Below are 17,410 nucleotides of genomic sequence, written 5' to 3'. Positions count from 1 at the left end.
TTGCTCAGTTCCATGGGGGTGATCTATTAGTAACTTGACAACAGCAAAGTGACATTTAATAATTTTAATGATAGAAAAAAAATATGAATCCTATTTGATACTTATTATTAGGTACAACTGAAGTACTATAAAATAATGCAGATATTAATCATTCGCATTCTGCATTTTAAATCCCAACCGGTTTGAAAATGCAACATACATAGGAACATCATGGTAATTTCCTGATAAATGAAACATAAATGAAACATTGGATCCTGAAAGTGTATGATGTTCTGCCCTATTGCTGAAAATCAACATTAATATAATTATAAAAGGTCACAATATGTATAATATAATATAATCAATTCTAGCATTTGCAAACATGCAACTCAATGGCAGATGGCTTTAAAGTCTTTAAGTTGCTCTTTTTATAGCAGTTCAGTTTCAGTGAAAGTAGGATATGTTCCCATTCAAATGTTGCCTGCCATAATAAAGTTAATGGGTTAATGGCAAGGCTTGCTCTATTTTGGACATGTCATGATGTGCCTGTGGTAAATGAAGCGTCAAGTTTATTATAGCCTCTTGCGCAGAGACACAAGAGCATCCTTATTTTCAGTACTTTCTTCCTCTAATGTTCTCTCTTTTCACCCACTGGTCATGTATTTGATTGCTTTTCACTGACTGCACATGAAAATCTACATAATGTTGACTAAACAGGTACCTGTAGTTAAAGGGTTATTTGTGGTCAGACAAAACAAAGGCCCATAAAGTAGTGATTACAGGGCCTGAGCAGATGCAAAAGTGATGGTCTTAGAAATGCTGTTTTCATTTTTAGGGTATATTGAGGCAACATGGTTATATTATCTTGGATGCATGGCGGTCTGACACCTACAAAACATATTATAACACTGTATTTTAGAGATTTTATTACATCAGCAAATCTTGATAAATTATGTTATGCCATATCCACATGGTCATTTTTTGGGTGATGCTGAAGTGATGAATCACAAACCGAGGAGAGGCCTTATGGTATGTCCAGGTCTGATATTTCAGCAAAAAACAGGACTGTATTTCCAAGCATCTGTCAGGATACTTCTTTGGTTAAGGTTTTTAATAAACATAGAGCCACTCGATTCACACAAAGTTTTTTGAAAAATATTTCTAGCAAATATGTGATTTTCTGAACAAAATCGGTTTAACATTCAGTAAATACAGGCACTCAAAAATTATATATATATATGATATGATATGATATGATATATATATATATATGATATATATTCATTCATCAATCTATATTTACTGGACAAAGTGAAGGCACTGTGCTTGCTCCTTTTCAGCTCAGTGAAAACATAACTTGCAAAACATGTATATATATATATATATATATATATATATATATATTTATTTATTTATTTATTTTTCATTTAAATTATATTTTCTCCCTTTTTTGCTTTATGGTGATGAAAATTGAGGGGGAAATCATCATAAGTATAATGTCATACAAGAAAAAACATCTTAAAATAGTCTTAAACGTAGGCTTAATTTTCTTTAAATATAATAAAAAAAATTGGGGGGGGGGTTAGGACTAAATGTTACTGATCATCTGATATGTAGTTGTTTGATCTCCTTTCAAATCAGCTGAATCTATCTAACTTAGTAAAGGCTGTGTCTTATGGTATATTTTGAGCATGACAAGTTCAACACAAGAAAGACTTTGGGTATCTAGGCCGGATGGTACACAGTTTCTCTCTCTAAACTGAGATTGAACCTTCCCTAAAGTTGGTCTTTCCGATCAGAACGTTTAGCAGAGTTGCCTTTCCCTCTCTGCACTCCTTCTGTGCCTTTTTAATGAGGTCATCAAGCTGCGACTCATCTTCTCGGCCAATCAGGTAACCTTTTCCGCCGTAACCATCAGCTACAATGTGATAATCTGCAAGGAAGAGAAGAAATGGAACAGCATGTGATGCAACACATCACTATGACTGATCGATATTACAATATATTCCCTTGGAAATTAGCTAGATAATTAGTTTGAATGTTTTTGTGGATCACTAGATGTACTGGCGATTTAAAACATTTACATGTGCAGTGGACAACAATTTAATGATTGCGCCTCACCTGTAAAGGCAAGACCACAGGCCACGTTGCTCCCCAGCATAGGCACTTGTTCTCTGGAGATCTGACTCCAGCACGCATCATTTCCTACCAGAGCGATCACTGGGGTCTGACATGAGATGACAAGGTAGTCATTACAAGCTAATTGACAGCATGCATTTTAACAGAATAAAGTCAAGTAGGTTAAAACAAACAAAGTATTGTTGAAAGTTTTGAGCTTACAATGGAGGTCTATGAGGCAAGTGAACAACATGCCACGAATGCTTTTGAAACTTTGCCAATTTACAAATTAACACAGATTTAAAGGGAAAGGGATAGTTTCCCCCAAAATTAGGGTTCTGTCATCATTTACTCACCCTCATGTCGTTTCAAACCCATAAGCCACTCATTCATCTTCGTGACAAATCTTATAATTTTTGCCCCTCCATTAAAAGTCCACGCAACAAAAATTTGCAAGCTTCAAAAAGTTGTTAAAGACAATGTAAACGTAATCCATATGAATCGATCAGTTTAATCCAAGTCTTCTGAAGAGAAACAATCACCTTATATGATGGACAGATTTAATTTAGGCTTTTATTCACATATAAACTTTGATCATGAGAGCTTCCACATGATCCAATGAGGTTTGTTCTCACGCATCAAGCAAGTCAAGTGCTGCTGAGCGGCAGTGGAGCTTCACTGATCAATGTTTATACATGAATGAAAAATATTCATAATCAAATATCAACTAAATAAAATCTGTTCATTATATAAAGCAATATGTCTTTTCAGAAGACTTAGATTAAACATGGGTTCACGTGAGTTTATTTAAGGATCTCTTTATGAATGTTTTGAAGCATCAAACTTTTGATAGAATAGACATTCAATGGCAGGACAGAAATATCTTCATTAAAAATATCTCCTTTTGTTTTTCAGAGAGGAACAAAAGGTGTTATGGGTTTGGAACGACATGAGAGTATACTTTTGGCTGAACTTAGAGAAATGTTGTGCATTTTTTACAAAACATACATTTGAATGCATTCTGATCTTGATGCTGTAAAAGTTACAATCAGTGTTGTAAGGGTATGGCGTTATTTTTTAGTCAAAAGTTATGAGCGTGTAAGACATGCTCACGAGCACATTATGTTATTTCACACGCGCAAAAATGAACCTTCAGCTGGCATGATAAAAGTACTCGCGCACAAATTCCACAACCGAGAGGTGTACAGGTAGCTGCGAGCGAGCGCCTGGCATACTCTCACAGGTTAACTCTGCTTGTACAGTGGAATCCTGCTCGCGCGCAGCGGCTTCTGCTCGCGGAGTGCTGTTTTGCTCGCGCAGTGGATTTCTGCTCGCTCAGCTGATTTCTGCTCCCTCGAGTCTACATGACTTTTGACAATTTGGGGGCGGAACCAAGGAGGGCACTGACCCTCTTATGATTGGTCACTTTAATCGTAATCACAACCACAAGGACATCTTTGTACTTTGATTGACAGCTCTCATTACAGGAAGCACGGAGTCAAAGTATCTGACGGAGTTTTTTATTTTTTATTGAAATATCAAGATTTACAGACAAACATGGCTGCATAACTTCCTTTTCTTTAGAATAGGATACAAGGACAATATAGTCAGAGGGAGCTGCTCTTCATACAACAAGAATATAAATGTAGTCTTAGTACAAAAATAAGGATATTTGTAAGCAAAATAAACATTTTAATAAATAAACGGTAAGGAATTATAATATAACATGACATAAGGGGAGAATTCAGTCTTTGTTCATCCATTTATCTTAGTTGGGAAGTGTTTTAGGGTATCATATATTTTTTGTGCTTTAGGACCTTTCAAAGTTTTTAAGGATTTTATATACAGTTTAAATTCATTTAAAAAAAAAACTAAAAAAAAAAAAACTCCGTCAGATCCTTTGACTCTGACTTCCTGTAATGAGAGCTGTCCATCAAGGTACAAAGATGTCCCTGTGGTTGCGATTACGATGAAAGTGACCAATCATAAGAGGGTCAGTGCCCTCCTTGGTTTCCGCCCCCAAATTGTCAAAAGTCATGTAGACTCGAGGGAGCAGAAATCAGCTGAGCGAGCAGAAATCCACTGCGCGAGCAAAACAGCACTCCGCGAGCAGAAGCCGCTGCGCGCGAGCAGGATTCCACTGTACAAGCAGAGTTAACCTGTGAGAGTATGCCAGGCGCTCGCTCGCAGCTACCTGTACACCTCTCGGTTGTTGAATTTGTGCGCGAGTACTTTTATCATGCCAGCTGAAGGTTCATTTTTGCGCGTGTGAAATAACATAATGTGCTCGTGAGCATGTCTTACACGCTCATAACGTTTGACTAAAAAATAACGCCATATAAGGGCTTGTTTGTTACCTTGTGGCGTGTGAAGGTATCAAATTCAGCCACGCTGTATCCGAGGGAACCATCGCCGTAAACGATCCATACCTGTAAACAAGATATTGGTTATGTTTACATGCACAATAAAATGTGACTAAAGCTGCATTGTGATTCAACTGTAGATTTGAGAAAAACACATTTAACAAGAAATAAAAAAATACATTTAAGTTAACTTTAAGACCTTACCTCAGACTCAGGTCGACAAAGTTTTGCTCCCAACGCAAACCCTCCTCCAACACCCAGAGTCCCAAAAGCCCCTGGTGCAAAGACAAGCCACAAGTCATGATGACACAAAGACTATGAGTGCATTTGTCATGTTTGGAAAAAAAAATAGAGGTGAAGATTATTATGGAATTAGATTGGTGCCAAAAAAGAGCTTTTCATGGAATTGACAAATACCCAATGAGGAAAGAAGACAAACTGAAAACAGTTGACTCAATGGCAAAAATGCAGCATGTTATCTAAATAAACAGCATTCTTTATTCACAATTTTCCAAGCTTACTTTTCACAAATCATGGATTATGAAATAAACACTATAGTCATAATCATAAGTTTAAATTAAATCACTGCCTTATTTTTTATTTATATTTTCAAAGTTTTCGTTTACCAACTTTTCGTTCACCATGGCATAAACTTCTTGTGAGGGTGGGCTAGACAGCACTCTACTCTCATTGGCTCTTATAGATTTGGATGGCCAGCTCCCTGACCTGGAAGTACAGGCTTCAGTGACATGAATTTTGGACGAGTGATCTGAATGTGGTTCTCTGTGCTTTATACTGGAAATGACTTTCTTAGTTTGCAAATTAGAAAAGGAAACTTTAGACGTTTCCAACCAGAACAGAAGTAATGACTTTATGAATTTCTTTAATTGCAAGATTAGAGAGAAAATTATAACTATGCAACCGTCTACTACAGTATCACATCAGATGTCATTGTATAGACACTCTTGAGGAACAATTCTATTAATTTGTTGCTATAGAAAAGGAAGAATTGTCTAAACTTGTTAAATCATCAAAATCAACAACATGTATGTTAAAATCTATACTGACTAAACTACTGAAAGGGATGCTTCCAGAAGTCATAGATCCTGTTCTTAATATTAATAATTCATCATTGACATTGGGTACCAAAAACTTGTAAGCTGGCTGTTATTAATGCAACTTGATCCTAAAGAATTATTCAATTCAAAAAATTGAATATAGATTTGAACTCAGCTAACATATGTGCTGTTCTGACAGACAGTGGCAGATTATTCCACAGCTTTGGGCCGGCTACTGCAGAAGCTCAACAAACAGGAGGTGAAATCTCCATAGTGATCTGGATGGGCTATAAGAAACAAATAGATCGGTGAGATATTTAGGGGCCAAATTATTAAGAGCTTTATACACTAATAAAAGAATTTTGAAATCAATTTGGTAACGGACTGGCAACCAGTGCAAGGAGCATAAAATAGTTATATGGTCGCGTTTGCAGGGTTACGTAAGTACTGTAGATGGGGAGCTGCATTCTGAATCAAACGTACAGATAAAAGTGTTTCAGTTTCAAAACTTTGTCTGCTGAAAAACGGTTTAACTTTCACTAACCGGAAAAGATGGTAAAAACTAGCACTAACTACAGCATTCATTTGTTGATTTAATTTAAGATTATTGTCTAGATAATTACAGACCTGAAATCTAGAACCTACCTCTCGTCAAAAATACTAGAAAAGGCAGTATCTTTACAACCAAGTTCCTTTTTAGAAAGAAATGGTTTCTGCAAGGATTTCCAGTCAGGGTTTAGACCGTATCACAGTATTGAGACTGCTCTCATTAGAGTTTAAAATGATTTGCTCTTTAATATCATCTGACCGTGGTTGTATCTCTCCATTACTGTTACTGGATCTTAGAGATACATTTGATACTATCTTTTGAATAGACTTAAAAATCAAGTTGGCATAAGTGGAAATGCATATGCATTGTTCAAATCATACTTATCTGACCGTTACCAAATTTGTAGCAGTAAATGTAGAGGTATCATATCGATAACAAGTTCAGTATGGAGTACCTCAAGGCTCAGTACTAGGACCCTGTACATGCTACCCTTGGGAGATATCATTAAGAAGCATGGCGTTAGCTTTTACTGTTATGCTGGAGATATTGAGCTCTATATTTTTTCGCGCCCTGACGAAACAAACAAATTCACAAAATTAACAGAAAGCATAGTTAATATAAATTGGATCACCAGTAATTTCCTACTACTTCATTTTGAAAAAAAACCCGGAGATTTTAATTATTGGACCAAAAACCTCTGCACATAATAATCTAGAATACTGTCTAACACTTGATGGATGTTTTGTCAAGTTTTCGTCATCATTTAGAAACCTGGGTGTGCTCTTCGAAACCAATCTTTAATTTGAAAGACACATTTTTAGCTTTTTATCTGTAAAACCACATTTTTCCATCTTAAAAATATATCTAAATTTCGACATATGCTCTCAATGACAAATCTGGAAAAGTTAGTTCATGCTTTCATGCCCTCAAGGCGAGATAATTGTAATGCTCTACTGGGTGGTTGCATTGCACACTTAATAAACAAACACCAGTTAATCAAAAATGCAGCAGCACCTAAAACTAGGAAGTATGACCATTTTAGACCGGTTCTGTCAACACTGCATTGGCTCCTTATTCAACACTGCATTTTAAAATCTTGCCAATTACTTACAAAGCACTAAATGGTTTAGCTCCTCAGAACTTGAGCAATCTCTTAACACATTATAGTCCTTCACGTCTATTGCGATCTCAAAATTATGGCCAGTTGATAATACCCAGAATATCAAAATCAACTGCAGGAAGTAGATCCTTTTCCTATTTAGCTTCCTATCCTTGTTTTGGAAGCAGACACATCTCTGTAACCTGCCATACACATAACACATTATCAATTTCTAGAACTCACATCCATTAAAGGATTGTTAGGCTGCATAAATTAGGTCAGTCGGAACCGTGAACACTTACTATAACACTTCCAAAAGAAGAATGGCATCTACGCTAATATTAGTCTGCCTGTCTCATCCTTATCCCGAGGTTACCGTAGTCAGCTGGATCTGGTCCATACCCAGACACGACCAAAACACAGCCCTGAATGTCAGCAGAGACTGTGTCTACTAGACAATCCCCTGTGAAGGCCTCGTCCACAGTTTGGGCGCCTTGCCACTGTCGCCTTGCACTGCTTAGTTGGGGGCTTTTAATATTCAAAGATATTATTGAACTGACTGTACTGACGCTGTTGTATGAGAACTGAACTCTGCTGGACGATGACATCTTTTTTTTGCAGAACCGCTTTATAGATGAAATAGATTATAGATGAAACTAATTTAACAATTGATGATTTTTACAATGGAACTGAATCAAAACTGAACTGACTTCAGCTGAACAACAGCAAAAATACATAATTTTCCTGTTATCACTGTAAAGCTGCTTTGAAACATTGAAACATATCTGTATTGTATTATGAGCTATATAAATAAAGGTGACTTGACTTTGTATTTTCATCTAATCTTCTTTTATTTTAATGCTACTGGTCAGGACCAAAAACAAATGTTACTTCTCCAGGTAGGCACAGAACTAATGCATGTTGTTGTGCGAATTAAATAGCCTCCTAAAGAGATATTGATATAATTTTAATGCTAATATAATAAAATCGCTAAGTGTGTGTAATGAAACCTAGAATTGATGCGTTATATGCATACGAATGCTGAAGACATAGGGATCTTCTGTGACTAACCTGGGTCCAGCCAGCGGAGCGGGCCTCGTGGTCTCATGATATATGCAGCGCTGCCGACAAAATCACCCCCATCAGCCACGATGATGCTGTCCTCAGCCAAGAGCTCATCCACACGGTGCAAAACACTCAAAGGATTCAAATGCCTCTCTGTCTTCTCATCTGCTTTCGCTCTAAGGACAAAACATAATTTTAACATAAAATATATGGATAGATAGCATCAAACATGCCAAAAGTATATGGTCACACCTTTTAATTAAAAGGAGGGATTACTGCAAATTGTTTTTAAATGTTTAAAAGGTGTGTATGTGGTGTTTGACTATGTTTTGTAGGTCTGCCTCTTTTCTACCAGAATGCCAAGCAAAGTGGAGCCCATCGTGAACCACAGACTTGAAGAACGAACGGTGACAAAATGTGTTGTTTATGGCCTGGAAACTGCAGTCTCCACAGTCAATGAATCTAAGCACCAGTACAACGGCTGGAATAAGATCACCTGTTTGTTTTCTCTTTGATGTCATCTCCCTCTTTCAGTTTCTGAGGCCATTCTTCTGGACATCTGTGTCCCTTCAGGGCTTTCGAGAGACGCAGGAGGAAGGAACCAGCATCGCCTGAATCAGTTGGGAGAGGAAACCTTGTTACGTAACACAAATATCAGTACATGTTATATATTTTAAGTTTAATTTTAGTGAATTGGTTCACTGATTAATTTAAGCCTCTGCTTTCTATCAAAATATTCAGTTAAATGCTGCTGATTATCACTGTTTTTTATATAATATAATTATATAAATTGTGTGTCTAGTTTTATTGGTGTCATTTAATGTAAATGTATTTGCTTTTTTTGTAACAAATCTGTTGATTGAAATTATCAACTATTTTAATATATACGCTACCGTTTAAAAGTTTGGAGTTAGTACGATTTATAAAAAAAGAAAGAAGTTAATACTTTTATTTAGCAAAGCATTAATTGATCAAAAATGACAATAAAGACATTTATAATGTCTTGAAAGATGTCTATTTCTAAAAATGCTGTTCTTTTAAATTTTCTATTTCTATTTATCAAATCTTGTTAAAAATGTATTACAGCTTTCCCCAAAATATTAAGCAGTACAACTGTTTTCAACATTGATAATAAGAAAAATATTATAACGCAGCAAATTCTTCTTAAGGGTCATGTGACACTAATGTGTAATGATGCTGAAAATTTTGCTTTGCATCACAGGAATAAATAACATTTTAAAGTGCAATAATGTTTCATAATATTGCTGTTTTTACCATATTGTATGATAAAATAAGTGCAGCCTTAAGAGTATAAGAGACTTTCAATCAACCCCAAACCTTTGAAAGGTAGTGTATAATAAAAATGTATTCACCTTGAATGGCCACTGTTGGCTTCCAGAACATGTCTGAGTTCTTTAGCAGCTGACTCTTGTCTCTGTTGACTGCAATGATTTTGCTGCGTCTGTTCAGCACTCTCCCATAACTCAGTCTGAAATCACACACGGTACCTATCCACCAAAACAAATACATTCAGGAACAAGAACTATGCAAAACTCACACTTTTCCACTTCCCATAAATTGTAATATTTTATTAATGTCCATGATTTTGCTTTTTACTTTTTAGAATTGAATTAATTATCTTTCCTAGGCCTGGAAATCTTAATTTTGAAGTTCACTAATATTCCCAGACTTTTCAAAACGTACAAAGAAATGAACAACACAAATTCTGCCCATATTCCAACTGTACAGTAGCTGGTGCTGTTTCCCACCTGCCAGCAGCACGAGATCAGCATCTTTTAAGGCATCTCTCCTGTTCTGTCTAATGTGCAGTGGACTGTTCTTTCCCAGCATCCCTCGGGACATTCCTCCCAGGAAGCAGGGAATGCCTAAAGATTCCAAGGCATTTCTGTGAGACACATACAAAAAAAAATTAATGACAAGCACAATTTAATGGGTGCTTTTATCGGAGTCAAAGGCTTTTGATCAATAATGTATATCATTTGCTGTTGTTTTGGACTTTGATCAATGTATTCCATAAATACACACTGTACCAATCAAAAGTTTGAATCTAAATTTATGTTTCTTAGGATCTTAAAGTCGGCATGAAATGAAAACTCATCCTAACAAACTATCTGCATGATGTAAATCTTATTGTTGATAATTTATCCGTGCACATTTCATTTTTTAAACACGTTTCTTTATTATTACATTTACATTGTATTTATACTTAGTATTACATTTTTAATTTAGGCTAGGTGTGCTGGGTGAATCCTGACTGGTGACCTAAAGGTCAGAAGTTCAAACCCAGAAAGGCGGCTCCTGAACTGTTTTAAGATCATCTGAAGAGAAAGCTGAAATGTACCTGACATCATCTGCTGGTGTGGGAGGTAACGTTGCCTGACTGCCAAGCAGTATGACAGGTTTCTTGGCTCTGCTCACCAATTCCACACACCTTTGGACCTGCGAAGAGTAAAGGGTCAGTCAAGAGCCATTCAAGTGCACCGTGATCTTATCTTATGTATTTGGGCCAAAAGTCAACATTTCAACATTTCTCCTTCAGCTTTGGGTTTTTCCCTGGTGTAGTTCATGTTATGTGCTTTATTGAGACTTGATGGTGAGGATAAAGCAATTCTTGAATCATTATAATATAATTGATCAGTTGTATCTTCAGAGTAACTGTATAACTATGACTGCATCTACAGAAATATGCCACAACAATGTAGACAAGCTTTACCTCATCCTCCGTGGCATTTGGGATGTGAACAGGAAGTGGGGACAGATCACGCGTCTCCCAAGCTCCAGCAAACAAGTTTGTTAAATGATTCTTGAGATACCTAAAAGATAACAAATAATAATAAAAAAGTTATCAAACACTTCTAAATGTAATCACTAGTCATTTAATAACAAGATCAGGTGTGACAATAATAGTAAGTGAATACTGATAAATGTTTGTACCATGCAATGATTTTTCCCATCAGCCCTTTGGGAGTGTTTTTAGGGGCAAACTCTTTTTCCACCACATGATAAGGGTACAGTGTGTCTATGGGAAACTCTATAAACACTGGGCCTGTCAAAGAAATCAAAGAAATAGAATTACACTCACAGAATTACAAACAGGGCTCATTTACATACAATTAAATTATTTACGAGTGGAATTCACTTTGCTTTAAAAAAAAAAAAAGAAAGAGAGAATTGGATTCAAGGTAGAATCGTTATGGAAAATTCTGACATTAGAATAGAACTACACATTTAGGTAGCTATGTAGTTTTGAAACAATTCCAATGTCTATGGAAAAATCATAAACTGTAAAATGATGGTAAAAACGGCTTTACAGTTCAAATAATACAAGTTGACAAAAAACTTTTTTTTTTATAAAGTAAAGGTGTATACAGTGATAAAACTCATATTTCCAATAAACTACTGTTTAAAAAGACAAAAGAGAGGAGTAAAAATAATAAATGATTATATATTTGTTTTATATATATTATATTATTTAAAAAATATTTGCATTGGTCTAAACAAAAGTGGCCGACGGGCTAAATGAAAATGCACATTTACAGTAGGCGTCAGTTATATAAAAAGCAGAAATGCAGCAGTTACCCCGGTTACCCCATACACAAAGCAGCACTGCGCTTATGAACTACTTTATTAGGCACTAATTAACTTCTCTGAAGAGTCAGTTCCCCTCAGAGATATGTTCATATAAAGCTACCCACCCCACAAAAAACTCCTCAGATTTGCACAAATCATGTGATTGGTATTTCACTGTCAGTACAGTGAATTTCAGCAAAAGGATACAAGATTACAGGGCTGGGTAAATTTCAGCGCCGTTGTACCTGGTGTGCCAGACTGTGCGGCGGCCAAGGCTTTTCTCACAGTGGGTACAATTTCTCTCACAGTCCTCACTGACGCACAGAACTTACAGAGAGGCTTGAAGAGGGACATTTGGTCAATATCCTGTAGCGCACCTCTACCCTGTAATGAAACAGTCACACATTTTATTAATGACAAAGAATAAAGAGAATGATGTAATTGACACCCAAAAATAATTTCTCTGAAAAAAGCTGTTTACACTAGGGGTTGAACAACTTCAGATTTGTTTAAGTCGACATTTATTATGTGATAAAGTAGTCGCTGATGACATCATTAATGAACAAATAAGCCTGAACCTCGAGCTGAGACTCGAACGCTGTTTGCCTTGTGCACAGCTATGGCATCTCACACACTCCCTACAAAACAGCTTATTTTTATCAGTTCTTTTGTCTTTGGGGCATAATATTTCTCACAGATTTCTGCTCATTCTAAATCAGATATAGATAAAGTAGCACAGTAAAGATTACATTTATATGAATGCATTACTGTCTGTGAGAGAAAGTGTTTGTGTGTGAATTGCACCTGGCAGCGTCTCTCTGCTAACAGTGAAGCTGTGGGTTTTAGTTACTAAGAAATATATGCTAGAACTTCTCAGTTTCTAAGCTATTTTATTGATAAATCACAGAACAGTGTTGACAATATCTTTCTGCGCAACTGAATGATTCTGTGTGCACGGATCTACACGTGATGTGTGCGCATTACAACTTACGTGTACAATCAGCTGTTTAAAATGTGCATTCATGATTACTCATTCTCGATCAATTTTGAGCATCCAGATGCTATAATCAAACATATCTTGTGGAGCGCTCATGGAGTATGCATTTATTTGTCATTTTAACTTTTGGAAACAGAGTGTAAAAGTGGACTTTTTTTATTTCTTATCCTGAAGATTTCTTATCCTGTTGCGCCCTCTTTAGGCCATGAATGATCAGCGACTAGTCGAAGTCAAGCTTAAAGCGGCATGGCAGAGCATTAAAGTTGACTAGTCTGTGCAACACCTAGTTCACATCAAGAAGAATAACTATAATGTTAAGTTTTAAGAAACTTATAATGTATATACATTTTAATAATCATTCTAATCCTATGAGTTGAGGTAAGTCCACACCACAACAACTATAACTGCGCAGAGGAACAATATTATTGGAATCACTTTTAGAAAAGAAAATTCCAGCAGATGAATGATAAAAAAACATTGACAGCAAATCAGAATCCAATCCACCCAACCTTAAAGTGTTTGAGCATTTAAAGCGGCAGACTTTTACATAACGTTACTGAGCATTGGTGTGGATGCTAATATAGATCTGTCATGACAACTCTCTGAGTGTTTGGCATGGTAATGGATATGACCATGTTAATGTATTTGGTATTGGCAGAATAGATCGGCTACGCAGCTGCTGATGATGATATCGTTGCTGCTGTTGATTATTGCTGCTGCAGAGCAAGTACAAGACTTGCTAGTGCCAATACACACACAGACACACTGCTGTGAGCATGTAAGACATATAGCACACATGAATTAACCATAGCAGATCTATACAGGTGGAGCTGGGGAAGATGAGGGGTTTCTGAAATCACGCTGCAAACTACTACAGCAAACACTGACCAAGTATTTGAAAGTTTGAGCAGCGAGCTCATTGGCTGCTGATGCAACAGGAACAAATCAGCTGTGTCCTGTAGAGAATGATGTGATTGTTAGCACATTGAGTTAAGGGCCGTACACACCGGGACGAATATCGGCGCGCGTTATTTGCCAGCGTTTTTCAACGCGTTTTTTGTGTTCACACCCAAACGATTTTCGCTGACGATGAGCCGAGTGAACTTACAAATTCTATCTCTGACATTAGATGCCGCTTAATGTAAAACAGAAATATACAGACCCCTGGTTTCTGTTCCATTTTATTGTGCTCTCAAGGCTTTTTTGAACCAACAACACACGCTGTGTGAATGACTCCATACCAAGAGTAGTAGTAAGTGCTGTATTTAAGGCGTTTTTTAAAAAAAGGACGCTTTTACGCGTGGCGTTTTTCGCGTCGGTGTGCACACTCACATTGGCGCCCTTTGTTTAATCACGAGGCGTTAAACGTCGGCGAATATCGCGCGCGAAATTTGTCCCGGTGTGAACGGGCCTTTAGATTGAGAAGCACCCATCATCCTGCACCATCTAGAGTTTCATGACAGAACTTTGTATTTATCGTTATGCATTAGGATTAGGTATCATTATTGTTATCATTCTTGGTGTGAACTGGCACACTTTCGGTACAATAGTTACAACACTAGATGCAGCGCTGTGGGAAAGTATTTATGTATGTGGCAACTGGGTTGTTCCATAAAATGGAAGTCAATGGTAACCAAACTTGTTTGTCATACAGCAGAGGTCTTTAATAGTGCTCCTGGAGGGCCACTGTCCTGCAGAGTTTAGTTCCAACCTGCTTCAGCACACCTGCCTTTGTATTTTCAAGCAATCCTTAAGAGTTTGAGGAGCTGATACAGTGTGTTTGATTAGGGTTGGAACTAAACTCTGCAGGACAGTGGCCCTCCAGGAGCACGATAGAAGACCTCTGTCACACAGGTATGGACTGACATGAGGGTATGGAAATGATGGCAGAACTGTCATTTCTGGGTGACTATCCCTTTAGTGATTTTTATAACCAAATCCTTGCTGTCATGGGTCAAGGCTAGTTCCCTGAGAATCACCCCTGAGTTGAGATGGTATCTAATGTTTGCACAAGACACAGAAAGAAATATGAAGAAAAGATAACCAGAGCCAACCAGAGCAAAGAGCAAATACGCAGGTGACATGCGCATGAAGTGCACGTGACTCATATTCTATAAGGCACTTCCTGACCTGCAGGAGAGTAGCAGCAGCACCACCAATCAGAAGCAGCGGTGATTCAGCCATCTGAGCGTTCTTCACCGCAGTCACTGTGTTCGTCAGCCCCGGCCCCGCCGTCACCGCAGCCACACCGACAGTGCCTAAACAGCAAAACAGAAGATTTTCAGCTTCTTCTACAACATGATGTGATCTGTCCGCTTCTGTTTATGAGCAGTCTTACCAGAAAGTCTTGCTACGGCATCAGCTGCAAACACGGCTGTGGCCTCATGGCGGGTGTCGACGATGCGGATGCCCAGTTTCTCACAAGCCACCAGGATGGGCGAGATGTGTCCTCCCACCAATGTGAAGACGAATTTGACCCCATGAGCCCGCAAAACCTCCGCCACACTCTCTCCTCCATGTCGAGGGCTCTGTCTCTCTGTCTTAGAGTGATGAACAATAAAAGTAGTCAGTTGTTTTCTGAAGAGAATTTATATAACGGAATATCAGAATAGAAACTCGCAAAAATGTAGGGCGGACACTAGGTTCTGTGCAATGGTTGTTGATTGGATGTTGAGATGTGGGTGTTGCCTTAAAAAATGAAGGCAGATGAACGCAAGCTTGCAGGGGTGGAGTTTAAACGGACTAAATGATTGGAGAAACCCTGCATAAGCCGCCAGAGAGAAGTCTATCATAAAAGTTTATTTATTATCACTGACGGTTCCATGAAGAACCTTTATCATCCATGTAAACTTTCTATTGCATAAAAGTTTCTATATAGTAGTAAAAGGTTCTTCAGGTTATTAAAATATTCTTCACACTTAAGAACTGTTCACCTGAAAGGTCCTTTGTAAAACCAAAAAAGTGTTTTCTACTGCATGAACCTTTATTTTTAAGAGTGTAATTACTTTCTAGAAAATGTCTCTCTAGCGGACAGTTACAAAGAATGAAGACTAGAGCTTTCACGTTTAAAATAAGCACCAGTAGAGAAGTCCACTGGACTGAAACAAAAACCATGAGAGCCCTTTCTTTCCATCATGACAGTTCATAAAAGAAATAGAAATGTCTGATTCATGAATTAATCGCTTTTTTGTGTCAGATCTTTCCTAACGAATCCGTTGATAAGGTTAAAAAAAACCAGTATGAATAAATTGTTCACAAATGAGACCCACTCGCAAAAGTGTTTTCAGCGAGTAACACCGCAAATTACAGTCTGTACCTCACACAAAGCTATTATAAGACTTCAGAAAACGTACACATAAATACATAAATGTAAGAAAAATAAATTGTCCAGTTCCTTCTCCTGCTGCAAGAACACTCATGCACGTAACCTGTCACATATATACTTTAAACATTCTTATGCAAGAAACTGCTTCTTGATTTGATAGTTGACAATTATTTATTAAACATGCAGTTATGGTTATATAAGATGACAGACAGACAGATATGTATGCTTCAAACTAGCTTAACTGTATGAAAGTCTCAAACTGTGCAGTCAGACAGACAGAAAGAATGTTTCATCATACCTTATGGAATAGCTGGTAAAGTAAGCCCAGTTTGAAAGATACAAAGATCACACCCCCAAGGGCAGCACTCAGAGAGCAGCCCAAAACCACGGAAATGTCCATTGCTAGAGTGGATTGGTTGGTGGTTTACGACCTAATGTCCACCTGCCAGTTAAGTTAGAGACCTGCCCTGCAAAACAAATGAAAGAACAAGCCGGTAACAATGTCGTGGGCTACGAAATTGACTTTGACCGTGTAGTAACTAGACAAAGGGCGAGATTATGGTCATTAGATTCAGCACGCTGTCATGTCTGATCCTGACAAGGCCATGTTAAGGTTAAACAACACTGTACCTGCCAGTTCTTCTGCAGGTGTTGCTGAAGCCGATGAACGCGCTGAATGGACCGAGTGAGACAGCGGTACGCAATAGGCGGGACATCTGTTCCGCTGTTTGAGTAATTGTCTCTGCTTGGCCCATTCAGCGCTTTACGTTAATTCATTTGAGAATAGCAGTCTGTGCCGTAACATGATTGACAGCACAGTCATCCAATAGAAGGCTGAAACGTAACTCCGTCGTTGTAGATCTGTACAAACTCCAGGAAACGCGTGGCTGGTGTAATGAATTGGTTGTTTTGTTTATTATTTTGTTGTATTTACGCAGGCATAACATGTATTTTGTAATGTATTTAAATTTATCACAATCAATGCAGGTCCATTGGCTTTCAGGATGTTGACACCGTAAGACATTGAAATGCCCTTTAGTCTAACGTTAAAAGTGTTTAAAGAACTTCTGAACTTTGACAGGAGCATCACCTTTATGTCCTGCAGGTTACACATATTTCGTACATATCTGTAATAAAACAAAACGTTCTTCCATAATATTTTTTAAAAAATTTGTAAACTTCTAAAATGTCAGCAAAAAAAATCTACGTTACCTCATTATCAATAAAAATTGCCTATATATTTGGTAGTCTGAAATGAGGCTGTT

General features: G+C 37.5%; 1 protein-coding gene across 2 annotated transcripts; it reads right to left on the bottom strand.

Moving 5' to 3' along the window:
* Positions 1 to 1,382: 1,382 nt before the first annotated feature.
* On the bottom strand, positions 1,383 to 16,892 carry ilvbl (ilvB (bacterial acetolactate synthase)-like). 2 transcript variants are annotated; one of them, XM_077248376.1, is made up of 16 exons: positions 16,776 to 16,892; positions 16,444 to 16,612; positions 15,159 to 15,360; positions 14,951 to 15,078; positions 12,069 to 12,207; positions 11,188 to 11,299; positions 10,967 to 11,066; positions 10,595 to 10,692; positions 10,002 to 10,138; positions 9,606 to 9,740; positions 8,729 to 8,843; positions 8,239 to 8,408; positions 4,665 to 4,735; positions 4,455 to 4,526; positions 2,101 to 2,206; positions 1,383 to 1,912 (listed from the first exon to the last, which is right to left on the bottom strand). In XM_077248376.1, exons 2-16 carry the CDS (start codon positions 16,543 to 16,545, stop codon positions 1,734 to 1,736), a joined length of 1,866 nt encoding a protein of 621 aa, XP_077104491.1. In that variant the 5' UTR covers positions 16,546 to 16,612; positions 16,776 to 16,892; the 3' UTR covers positions 1,383 to 1,733. The 2 variants fall into 2 exon arrangements, with proteins under 2 accessions (XP_077104491.1, XP_077104492.1); XM_077248377.1 differs by lacking the exon at positions 16,776 to 16,892 and having other exon boundaries at positions 16,444 to 16,688.
* Between the last annotated feature and the right edge of the window lie 518 nt (positions 16,893 to 17,410).

This window comes from Siphateles boraxobius, unplaced genomic scaffold (genome assembly GCF_051911475.1).
Source record: "Siphateles boraxobius isolate OS27281-9 unplaced genomic scaffold, OSU_SipBor_1 30, whole genome shotgun sequence".
Classification (NCBI taxonomy): domain Eukaryota; kingdom Metazoa; phylum Chordata; class Actinopteri; order Cypriniformes; family Leuciscidae; genus Siphateles; species Siphateles boraxobius.
The sequence above is the reverse complement of the archived record's forward strand: the minus strand, read 5'-3'. Positions and strand labels throughout refer to the sequence as shown.

Excerpts from the sequence above, each read along its gene's own strand:
- ilvbl (XM_077248376.1), bottom strand. The coding sequence starts at position 16,545 with ATGGACATTTCCGTGGTTTTGGGCTGCTCTCTGAGTGCTGCCCTTGGG. Across the intron at positions 11,067-11,187 it reads ATGGGAAAAATCATTGCATG|GTATCTCAAGAATCATTTAA; the intron begins GTACAAACATTT and ends GTTATCTTTTAG. Across the intron at positions 10,693-10,966 it reads CAAATGCCACGGAGGATGAG|GTCCAAAGGTGTGTGGAATT; the intron begins GTAAAGCTTGTC and ends TACTCTTCGCAG.